Here is a 12,040-nt window from a genome sequence, read left to right on the forward strand (position 1 = left end):
AGCTGCGGAATATTGTAGGGTGAACGTAGCGGAGGGACTTTAGTTGCATACGGTTTTCTGGTCACTGGTGCTATACGACTTTAGGAGGGGGTGCTAGGTTAATGATTTGACTTTGATTTCCATTTTAACTGATTTCTACAAGTAAAAAACAGGCCTAAAAGTCTACTTCCATACTTATTTACATTAAAAATGGAAGAAAGTTGGAAAACGATCTTTAGCAACACCCTCAATTATGTCGGGCATAACTGTCTAGCCATTTGGCAACTTGAAGTTAAATGGGACTTAGTTTCCTAACCTAAGGAAGCTTCCATACATGCATATGTGCACACAGTCATAGATAATCTGCTTTAAAAGGAGTGCACTGTTTTAGCATATGTGGAGATATAAAGCAATTAATCACCTAAACCCACGCAATTTGTTCCGTTCAATTATAGCTTAAAAACGATGAACTTTAACGAACTGTATATTCCTTTTTTCCAATTTATTTTCTAAACTATGAAAAAATACTAATAAGCTAAAAATATTTACAGGCTGAAATGTCAAAAGAAAATATCTTAAAACCTTAGTGCTGATGCAACTATTTGCTGTAAATCAAATTGGTGGTTGGTCTTTTGAAAACCAGCTTCGCCCGAGCACATCATTGCAAACAGATGCTGGGCTGACACCTGTGTATAGGACGACTGAAGTCAGGGGTGTGTACATCATTCTTTCTAACGGGTGAAATATTCAGCCATCAATTTAAACTGGAGTATTCTCTATATCAGCATTAAGTATGCACAGCACCCAGTGCTTTAAGTGGGACGGGTCCTGCCAGTGCTCAGCGCCACAGTTAAAAAAAAAAAAAAAAAAAAAACAGGTATTGAAACTAGTCCCTTTCGGGCGCTTCATTTTTGCCCTCATCCTCAGGGTGAAGATAAATATAAACTCAGCAGCAGTACAGCCCTTCACTGCCTTTGAGGTTACTTCAAAGAGACTCGTTAAAATTCTTCCACAGTCTCATCTCAGAACTTAAGGATTTTCATATTATATACAACAAAACCAGTTGTTGCTTATACAACGAACAACCATTGACAAAGCCAATAGTCTTGGCTCGTTGTAGGTGTAATCTTACTTGTTGCATTTTACATCTGGATGCAATGACAAAAGCAGCAAAATACCAGTGAGGCAGCACATTATGCTAAGCACAGATTTTTTTTTTAAACTTCAAGTGTTTTTAATCCACGCCCTTAATTACATCAGCCTCGCCATTTGACAGACCCCCCCACCCCAGTGTTTTCATCCCACTTACAGCCTGAGAACCCCTAATAACTCCTAATAGCTCACTAACAGGCTGTCAACAGGCACCAGGTTGGGGAACTTCCAATACTTCACCAGACGCCTGTGCCGATATTGCTTCCTCTAAATGGAGTAATCAGAAGACATTTAGAGTGTGAATAGAGTCGCAGGGTGCATTTTTATGTCGAAGCCTACCATATAACACAGCTTTGTTGTTTTCTAACATCTTGGGGTCATTCAGAAAGCTTCCATGGGAATGTGTCCAGCCCATTGCTTACCTCTGGCTTTGTGGTTTATAACACACTATTTATATTTGGTGGCTCTTTATTTTAGGCTGTTCAGCCCGAGCTGGTCTCTTCCATTGTCTAATTCCTATTTACTGTATACTTGCACCAGTGCTCGATTTCTGCAAACAGGCTTTTAAATCTTGTTCTTATCTTGCCACATTTGCAGTGCATTCATAGACAGAGGTCAAATGTCAGGCTCGGTGTACCAACGAGCTTTTTGTTTACTTCTCTTTCTCTAACTTCGAAGTGTGAGGATTTATGTGGCAATCCTGCTGGGTACCCATGTGAGAAAGGCTGTGGGATGTTTTTTCTAGCTAGCTACTCGGGGGTGTGCTGTACGAAGTTATATTTTTTCTAGTACACAAGGAAAAAAAAGTCTAAACGAACTGTGCAGATATTTAACATATTGGAATTCGAAAAGCACGAATGAAGCAATTTTTTTTTTAATTCAGAGGTGTGCTGAAAACATTTTATCACAGTCAAAGCAAATAAAACGAGGCGATGACATTTCAACACAATGTTTACGCACTGTATTCTTTTACCAGTAAACCTGTATGTCTGCCTAAATGTAATGGTCATTTCAATTGAAGATGTGTGGTCTGTAATGGCAGCACGTACCACATCATTCACACTTCACTTTAGCCCACTCTGCAATACTCAGCACTATTGCTTTCCATTCTGCCCACACTACTCTATGCACCACTGCACTCAACTCTGTACTACTCTATTCTAGGCCAGTGCACTCTATGCCAATCCACTACACCACTAATCTACTCTGCACTTTATGCCACTTTACTCGACCGTGCACTACTCCACGCTACAACAATGGACTACACCAATCCACTCTGCACTGCTGCAGCACTATGCCACTGCACCACTCCATGCCATACCAATCTGGCAGTAGCACTCCATGCCACTGGCATCTACGCTGCAGCACTGCACTCCGAGTCTGCTCTGCAACACTACACTACGCCGATCTACTCTGCACCACTGCACTCTACGCCAATCTACTCTGCACCACAGTACTTTAAGCCACTTCACACTATGCCACTCTACTTTGACACTTTAGCACTCAACAGCCCTACTCCAAAGCTACATCAATCATGCACTCATCTGCTAACAATGGGAAAGCATACAAGGCTCAATTTGGGTAGAGAGCACTACAAAAATAAGCACTGGCAAAGCCAATAGGTCCAGTGGTGGCTGCTTGCCTTTTCACATTGGTAAATTCTTGTTTTGAAAGGGTTTTCGTAAAGCTATATTGTTGGGACAGTTGCTGGGCTGCCAGCAAATAAAGTTGGCTAAAAGCAAAAATGTGTTAGTCTCAAAAAGCAAACATTGCCACAGTAGTTCCTGGCACTGAAGATAACTACTTTCTGTGTAGAAGTGCTCCTTGAAAAAGAACAGTATGCAGTCACTCACAGCAAAGATAGCCTATGGCTGAAGAGGGCTAACCCACAGCCACATGCTAAAGTGGGCGGAAGAAAAATGTGAACAGACTAACAAAGAAGGCCGGCCGAAAGTGTGTGTGTGTATGTATATATATATATATATATATATGTGTATATATATATATATATGTGTATATATATATATATATATATATATATATATATATATATATATATATATATATATATATATATATATTATCTACTGGCGGTCGCCAGTAGATAGTTCTAGTTAGGACCGTGTTTCCATAGGAAATCCGCAACATTCTATTTGGAATCACTCTGGCGCCGGTTGACGAATCCTCGCGAATTTTTCAAAACTAATGGGGCGCTACGCTCCGCTCCTACCCTGAAAGTCTCGGGGGGATTCGTCAAGCGGGGGCTGAGAAAAAAGGGGGGTCCCAAAACGCGTTTTCCCCATGCATTTTCCCATAGGACCTTTAGTCCGAGCTACAGCCCGAACGGCTGAACAGAATTATGTGAAATTTGGCAGAGAGGTAGCCCTCAGGTCAGGGTTGTGCCTTTTGAAGGTCTCGTGTAAATCTGTTCAGTATTTCCTGAGAAAATAGCATTTAAATCAATATATATATCTGTGGGCGCGCTCCGAGTGCTTACGGTAAGCTTACCGTACGCGTACGGTGCCGTGCGCGAGCGCGATTCTGATTGGTTGTTAGATCAAAGTAAACATTCGAATCGGTCGAAACCAGGAAGTATCGGCCGCCATTTTCTGTCTCTCGCACTGAAAAACAAAGGTTGATAACATGAAAAGGGGGCAACGAAGAGAGTTGCAGACCCCCTAGCGTTCGTCAGGGGGTTCACGAAGGACCAAAAAGTATGAAAAATAAATTTAATAATTTTTTTAAAAAATCGCGGAGTGCGCGTACGGTAAGCTTACCGTACGCGTACGGAAAAAAAAAAAAAAAAAAAAAAAAGAATTAACAATCACATTTAATATATAAATCTAAGGACCCCCAAGGGAGACAAAAACAATTGATATTTTGTAAAAAATGGCGAGGCGGGCACGGTACGAAATGCGCAACGTGGGCGCTCGGTGCGCAAAGCGCACCGAGTGCCCACAGCGCGCGCACTGTGCGCGAAGCGCACTGCGCGAGCAAAAATTAAAAATAAATACATAACTTAGCATTTAAAAAAACGTACAAATTCACTGAAAAAACCATAGGTTTCACACAAGTTATAGTTAGCTGTACATTTCACTCGTAAAAAACCAATGAAATTCCACGTTATAGTTAGATCAGGTAACTATAACTTGCGCGACCGCAATGCACAATGTGTCATTTCAGATGTCATCATTGATGTCATGAGTGATGTCACTGACCAGGTCATAAGTGATGTAATATGTGACGTCATCAGCAGTGCATTGGGGCGCGCGTGTTATAGTTACCTGATCTAACTATAACGTGGAATTTCATTGGTTTTTTACGAGTGAAATGTACAGCTAACTATAACTTGTGTGAAACCTATGGTTTTTTAAGTGAATTTGCAAGGTTTTTTAAATGCTAATTCCTAACTATAACGTGTGTGAAACCTATGGTTTTTTCAGTGAATATATATATATATATATATATATATATATATATATATATATACACACACACATTTCCTAATGGTCTTGCTAAATTGTCACACCTAAAAAATCCAGTCAGATGGCCAACAAGGTGCCCAATTTCTTTGTGTCAACAGAAACAACAAATTCACAGGTATGTTATAGACTTGAAACTACAAAAATAGACACCCAACGCAAGCTTTACCACTTTTACTTAATATGCTGCTGATTAACAATATTTGAAAAAAATAGGAAAGAGCCTAAACAAACATTTCCCTGGGAGGGCAATTCCTCTGTCTCGCCAGTGTGCTTCACCGTCCCAGCTCCACATTGCCCCCTCTTGCTGGCTTGCCTTCCTCTGATCCACATAGATTTGTTTGCTTCCCTCCCTACCCACTCCATGTTGATTTTTGACACCCTCATGTAGCTTCCTCACCCCCACCAGTACATTTATTTAAACATTTTTACGGATTTACCTCAGACCGGTAAATAAAAATAAAGTGTCATTTTGGAGGTGCGTGTATTCTTGGTGCACATTCCTACAATATGGCGCGGCTGGACTTTTTTTGTCCCTCTTTTAGCCATGCTGCACAGCATCGGGAATGATGCACAAAATGGCTAAAACCACAGGCAAGTCAATACGTACCTAAGGTGAGTTTTTTTCCCCACAGCCTCCGTCCTAGCAGGTTTGTCAAAATTGTGTACTCTGGCATTCTTTTAAGTTATTCATCTGCTCTACTTTTTTGCCAAGACTGAGAATTTAGAGGTGAAAAGCTGCTACTGCGTGTGTTATAAACCGGACTCTCACCAACACACAGAATTTACTCCAGGGTAACCCATTGTCCAGTGCAGTTGTGCAGGACACTGGGTAATGCAGCTCCTGCCACCAAGTAAATAAACAATGGCCACTAACTGGCACCTGCTCATCCTTACTGATGCTCTCAACATGTATGACTCATAGATGAGCGGGCACTATTACCACTAGCTGTTAAAATCCATCCTTTTGTATCCAGTACTCTTGAATAATTGTCTGCTTGTCCTTTGTGAATAGTCAAAAGGAAGTTATTGGCAGCCCTGCCAAGTACAATACATCGGGGTTAGAGTAACTCATTTTTGTGGTGGTGTCCACATCACCTCACTAAAATCCATTAGTCATAAATTATAGCGCCATGAACCACGCTTACAAAGCTTGCAATTTGAAAAGCTGCATTCAAGCAGCAAACGCACTATAATTGAGTGTGCTGTGTGTAGTAAACTACTCTGCTATTCCCCACTGTACTGCTCTGTTGGAATGTATCATGACATCATAGAATGCCAGAGTGCCTATCTGTGTTTAGAGTGTCAGTTGATCATCTCAGGCTGAGCTGCTAGGAGCCTGCTCCTGGTGGGGCGGCATCTGTACCTTCTATCTTCTCCTACTCACCTATCTTAGAACCAAGCTACAATAAAGGATTAATCAATTATACAGATTGACTCTGTATCTTCCTTTACCACACTGTGCTGGACAGACAAAAATATGCTCTGACTCGCAAATATGTTGGCGACTCGCTCCCGTTTCCTTATTCATTAAGGCCTCACACACCATCGACATTGAACGAACTCTGTAGACCCTGGCTCAGAATGATTAATTAGCCCTCAAATCAAGCCAAGCTCAGCTCTGTGAGTGAGTGAACCATGATGTGGTCTTCTAACAGTCCTGGACCTGGCAGACAGTAAGGTTCAGATGAGGCGCCTTTAATTGTTTGGCTGCGGGTCAACATCCTGCTGAACGGTGTTGGCCCATTTATTTTGCAGTTTTACAGATAGAGCTAACTCGACCCGAAGATATCGGAGTGCTGTTTTTTTAAAAAAATTTAAATAGGTTAGTAAACATGTAATGTGACCTCATTGCCGGTTCATTGTTAGGACGAGCCTAGCCAGTGCGCATGTGCTGTCTCTAGACACGCAGTATCTCCTCTGTGGGGTTTTGCCACTCTCCACAATTTCCATTCCTTATGCTGTGGACCGTTCTGAAATGCAGGCTTTTCATTAGTGCTCCGGTTGGATTTGTCCTTCCTTTGTGCTCTTGATTCCTTCCCGTCCGTGGCGACCGCCCCTCTTGCATGTACTCTTCCTCTCCAGTCTACCTGTGTTAGTCTTGGCACTATTTGTTCCTTCCAGTTTTCATGTATTTGCACGGTGGCATGGGAAGGCTCTCCTCATGCCCAGCTGCTACTCTGCCTTTCCATTTCGAGCAGGAGTCAAAGCAGGCCTGTAAATCTTGTCACACGCCCACGAAGCGATCACGTTATGTCATGTACACTTCCATTCAATTTTTTCACTTGCATTTCCCGTATGTATTTTTATCAGCAGTTATTTCCACTCAGCAAACAGGAATCTACCACTTAAATGCCAGGTGCCTTTGTCCACACCCATGCGGAGGTATGCTATTAATCGCCCATGGGTTATCATCATTCTGAACCTCCCGCGGTTATGTACGTTTATGGCTCGAGGGGAGGGTGCGTTTTGGAGGCATTATCAAAAGATTTAAGCCTCTTCCTAAAACGAAAGCACTCCTGCAGGTTTAGACTTGTTCATCTTTACTAAGAGTAAATTAACCCTTCAAGACAATTCTAGCTTCTACCACAACAGCACATCATGGGTGACGCGTAAGGAGGGACTTTGGAATTATTCCACATAGGTCAGAACAGAAGCTCAAACTTTTTATGTAGCTTACCCTCTCAGCACACAAGGCTCTTTTTTTATCAGCACATGAATTTAGTCGGCTTGTTTTGCCAGTTTTTCCCTCCCACCCACCGTTTCGCTGCGTGCTGTCCCCTTCAGCTCACCTCCTCCCTCTTTTTTCTCTCATTTCTGGCGGATAGCAGATCTCTTATCAGCCCACCATCCAACACTGGCCCGAGGCGATGTAAAGCAAGCAATCAGAACACTTAGTTTTAGTTTGACATAGCTCCACCTCTATTTAAAGCAATTTTCACCAGTTCTAGTACTTTCCTTACTTTTATAATAGATTTTGGAGTTTTACTTCTAATGAGCTTTCAGTCATCTACATCTATGTTGCACATCTTCCCTGCTGATAACATTGCCATGGTTTCTTTTGTCGCCCCAAGCCAGCACCACCAGATGCATGGTTTATAGACCGAGCCTCATGACCAGCACTCGCTTTAATGCCCCCAATAGAAAGTTACTTCACTGCACTCAATATTAATCACAGCATAAATCTAGTAGTGATGTACAGTGCACAAAGCCCTCGAATACAACTGTAGTCCGTGCACAGATCCGTGTCTGTGGTATGATTATGTACCACAGAATCTAGTTTAATAACATTAAAACAAGTTCAAACGTAGTACTTTTTAGGTCTGCATAATTATTAATACACAGTTGTGAAGAGTAGTTATTTAGCACAACTGCCATTAGATTATCCCTTTCAGCTCGTTATTTTATTTCACTTTGTAATTCCACATCCAGCTTTGGTTATAAAAGGGCAAATCTAAGTCAGTGCTTTCTTCTCATCATAAGTTGTACTGTTGCCAAAATCAAAACATGTGTCAAGAAACAATTCACCACTTTCTAGTGTATGATAATATACCGTGCGTTTTCAGGTAATATGACCGTGACAAAATACATATCAGTGCACATCTCTGTGCCTAGTACTGTCAAGGATTCTTAACAAAATAAACGTAAGGTATATATATTTTTTTTTTTTAAACACCTAAAGACAGATCTGGAGCTTAGCTCCTACCAATTTGTTTTTTCCGTCACAAAAAAAGGCAGAGCGGCCCACAGTTCCACGCCACACAATTCAACTCGGCACATTTCCAATCCACACCACATAGTTAAACACCAATTCACATAATTCAACTCAACACAATTACACACCACATACATCCATTTCCACACAAAAGAATTCCACATCATGCCACAAAATTCAACATCACACCACATAAGTCCACTAATTGCCACTCCACAACAAAATACATACTACATAATTCCACTACATAAAACACTCCACATCACTCCACTACACTCAGTATCACAATTACTTTCCACATATTTCCACTGCACAGCATGCCACAATTCCACTACACACATCCACTACACAATTCCATGCCACACAATTCCACAACTAACAATTCCAATCCAACCTACATAATTCCACTACACACCACATACATTCTATAGCAAATTGGTAAAAAACATGGTCATTTACAACGCCAATAGCTCTAACTAAAGCAAATGCGAAAACGGTTGCATTTCCAATACCTGTTTAATAGGGTAGTTCAGCTGTACATATTGTCTTTGTTATATATAAGGTACCAAAAACGTTTATAACACAATTATAACTTTTCAACATGCAGCACAGCAGGCATACTGCTCCACAACATAGCTTAAAGCCATTGGCAAAGCCAATAGCTCTGGCTAAACACCTACAAGGTCTCAAAGGCGAGACCTATTGACTATGACCATGCTTGTTCATGTTTGATATGCTTAGCTGGACACTGTTCTGATAAAGTCACTCTTCTTATCCAGCTTTGCATTGTAAGCTGGAGAAAAGCTTACAAGCGAAGGCTTGAGTGGGTAGACTGGCACTCTCCGAGGGAAGGATGGTCGTGAGGAATGTGCGCAGCTTGTTCTACGTTCACGCAGCTCTCCTTTGCGTGCTTTTAAAGACGTGGATGTACAAAATGACACTCAAAGTAATGCAAACATTAGCAAAGGCCACATGTCTGCCTTTTCAATCAAAGGATGTTTCATTCTTTAGCGAGTTTGTGCATGTAAGCGTCTTTGGGGCAATTTGTTAATGGCTGTGGGAATCCTTTAATGGGTGTGCATAGATGGGTATATGAGCATGTCATTCGTGGATGGATGGTTGACTAGTTGAGTATTTGCAAGAGCAGATGAGGTACAAGTATGTGAGTGCATGAATTAATGAAAGGGTAGCTGAGTGCATGGACAAGTGAGAAAACAATTAAGTGCAACTCGGGTAGATTAGTGGATGAATAGAAGAATCCATAGATCATGGACTGGTGAATGCATGGAATGATTATTAAGGGCATGAGCAAATCAATGGATGAATAAGATAATGAGAGTGCATGGATGGATGAGTGAGCAAGTACAGACAACGGATGCTTTTATACGAATTAGTGAGTTCATGGACAAATAAGTATATGGATGAATGAGTGGGTGAAGGAATGGATGACTTGAGTGCATAAGGTGGTCCTGGGTTGTTGCAGTTTGTGGCAAGGTTGGTAAAAGATCAAACAGACACATAAGTAAAAGAACAGAGCAGGCTTTTCAGAGGCTGTGTACCTACCCCCAACTCACTTTGGACCCATCTTCATCTCTGTTACATGAACTATTGCATGCCACATACCTCTCTTCAGAAAGAAGACTAATGTATTTAAGTGCTGCTGTTCAAATAACCGCACCAAAATGCTCATGACACTATATAACGATATTATGTAAGGAAAGCTTCTCTATGGGTAATCAGGCATTGTAGCTCTGTGGGGCTACGTAAACTCTGCAGCCATAGCTTGATATGTTGCCCAAGCAGTTGTTTGCGAGCCTGGCCTTGCTTGAATAGAGGTATGTCATAACTAAAGAAATCGACCTGGCCCCATCTAAATAGTTTGCTTTCCTTGCTCTAAAGTCAGTAAGAGTTTCTCATATTGCCTATGGCTGGGTCATAAAATTATTTCACATGTTCAATCAAACTACTTGGCAGAGCGCACATAACAATCGTCACATGTACAACTGTAATTAACATTCACCAGGGGCCATCTATAAAATTTCACCACCAAACGCAAGAAAATAAAATGCTGCATTTACAGGGGGCGGGGGGCTGACATAACAGTGAAGGGGTGGTACTAGAAAGTAAATGGAGACAGTAAAAAGAGTATTAGAGGAAGGGTGTGTGAGATCTTACCAATAATTAATATTGTCAGAACTGAAACATTTTCAATTCTGTTTAATCACAACAAAACTATTGTTACTCATGGATTTGTGTTAACAAGCATTGGGAACGAGGATACTTCTGGCTTGTTTGAACCACATGCTCCGTGTGAGATATGTTTGGATGCAATATCATAATTCAGAGAGAAGAGATTTAAATACTCGAAGTTGCTTTTATTCGTGTAAGTGTCACTCAAAGTGTCACACTTCACATTAGAAAGTCACTCATAACTGAAACCATACACATGTCACACAGAAGCATATTGAAAACTTGACAGCTATACATTGATCCTTAACCAGTCTAATGTGGGGTATATCTCAGCAAACCACACGTGTTTTTATGATACTCAGTAAAAGAGGGCGCAAACAGGTGCACTTCTGTCAAGCGAGACCCCAACACGGCGCCTACCAGTCTGACTGATTGCGACAAGCAGGGAGCTACTTGGCACAAGCTGCGATGGTCTCAGCTGCTCAGAGGCAACAGGTGACACGGTTAACATAAGGGGCTTTGAAAAAAAATTCCCATGAACGTTCTTCCAACCATTTTCTACCCACAAAAAACCCGGCCTAAAGGTACATGCGTAGAAAGATGGCCACGCTATTGGTCCACGAGTTTATCTGCTTAAAGAATCGCCTGCTGGGCACTGTGGTCCACAGCACAAATGTTACTCGTAGATAATATCACTTGCAAGACAGTTGCTGAACTACTACACTCGGCAGTGCTAGACGCCTGCGCAACTAGGCTGACTGCTTACTAGCCTACGGCAGCATGTTCTCGGTTCCAAAGCTCAGATAAGCATTCGTTCAATGTAAATCGTGGGATTCTCACTAACACCCCCCTCTCGCTTACACACACACACACAAACAATTACCAGGCTCGATACTAAGGATCATTAAGTATACTATGCTTCTCGTGTGCGGTCCACTATCATTTTAAATATACCGATTACAGCAAACAACCTATTCAGCAGCTTAATGCCACAAAGGTGCAATGAAAAAAGAACTATTGATGGACAGAATGCAATGGGTTGTCCCACTGTAATCGTAAAAAAAAAAGAGCAACGAGCAGCGTAAAACTCACCGACTTTGAAGGGGAGTTTATCGGACATGCTGGAGCTGTTACGGGAGCAGGAACAGAGGCAGCGTGGTTCAGATAGTGGCTGGGGCGGGAAGGGAGTAGAGGCAGGCCAGTTCCCTTTAAGAAGCCTCTGGTCATTTGCATACAAGGTTGTTAGACACAAAAGACGGACTCGCAATGGATTTGCTCCGCGAGAGTATTTAAGTACTGAGGGAATCTCATCTTTTGAAGGCGCACTGTCACTTAAATTGAAGAGGCAATGAGAATGTGGTTTGTGCTAAATATGCGTCAGATTCAGGAGTGCATGACAATTGTGTTTTTTTTAGATAATTTATTCCGCTGAAAATAACAAATTGTTTTAGGTCAAATAGACCGGCTTTTTTATTAGTTACTTATGGAATTCGGAAAATGTCTAAGTTCTTTGATAAACTTG

General features: G+C 41.6%; 1 protein-coding gene across 1 annotated transcript in view; it reads right to left on the minus strand.

The window, feature by feature from the left end:
- The window catches only part of AHCY (adenosylhomocysteinase), a 145,033-nt gene extending 133,268 nt beyond the window's left edge, over window positions 1-11,765 (minus strand). The window contains exon 1 of the mRNA XM_085619093.1: window positions 11,611-11,765. Coding sequence (XP_085475219.1) covers window positions 11,611-11,638 — 28 coding nt within the window. The 5' untranslated portion in view covers window positions 11,639-11,765. The remainder of the gene's footprint in view (window positions 1-11,610) is intronic.
- Between the last annotated feature and the right edge of the window lie 275 nt (window positions 11,766-12,040).

This window comes from Triturus cristatus, chromosome 7 (genome assembly GCF_964204655.1).
Source record: "Triturus cristatus chromosome 7, aTriCri1.1, whole genome shotgun sequence".
NCBI classification, from domain to species: domain Eukaryota; kingdom Metazoa; phylum Chordata; class Amphibia; order Caudata; family Salamandridae; genus Triturus; species Triturus cristatus.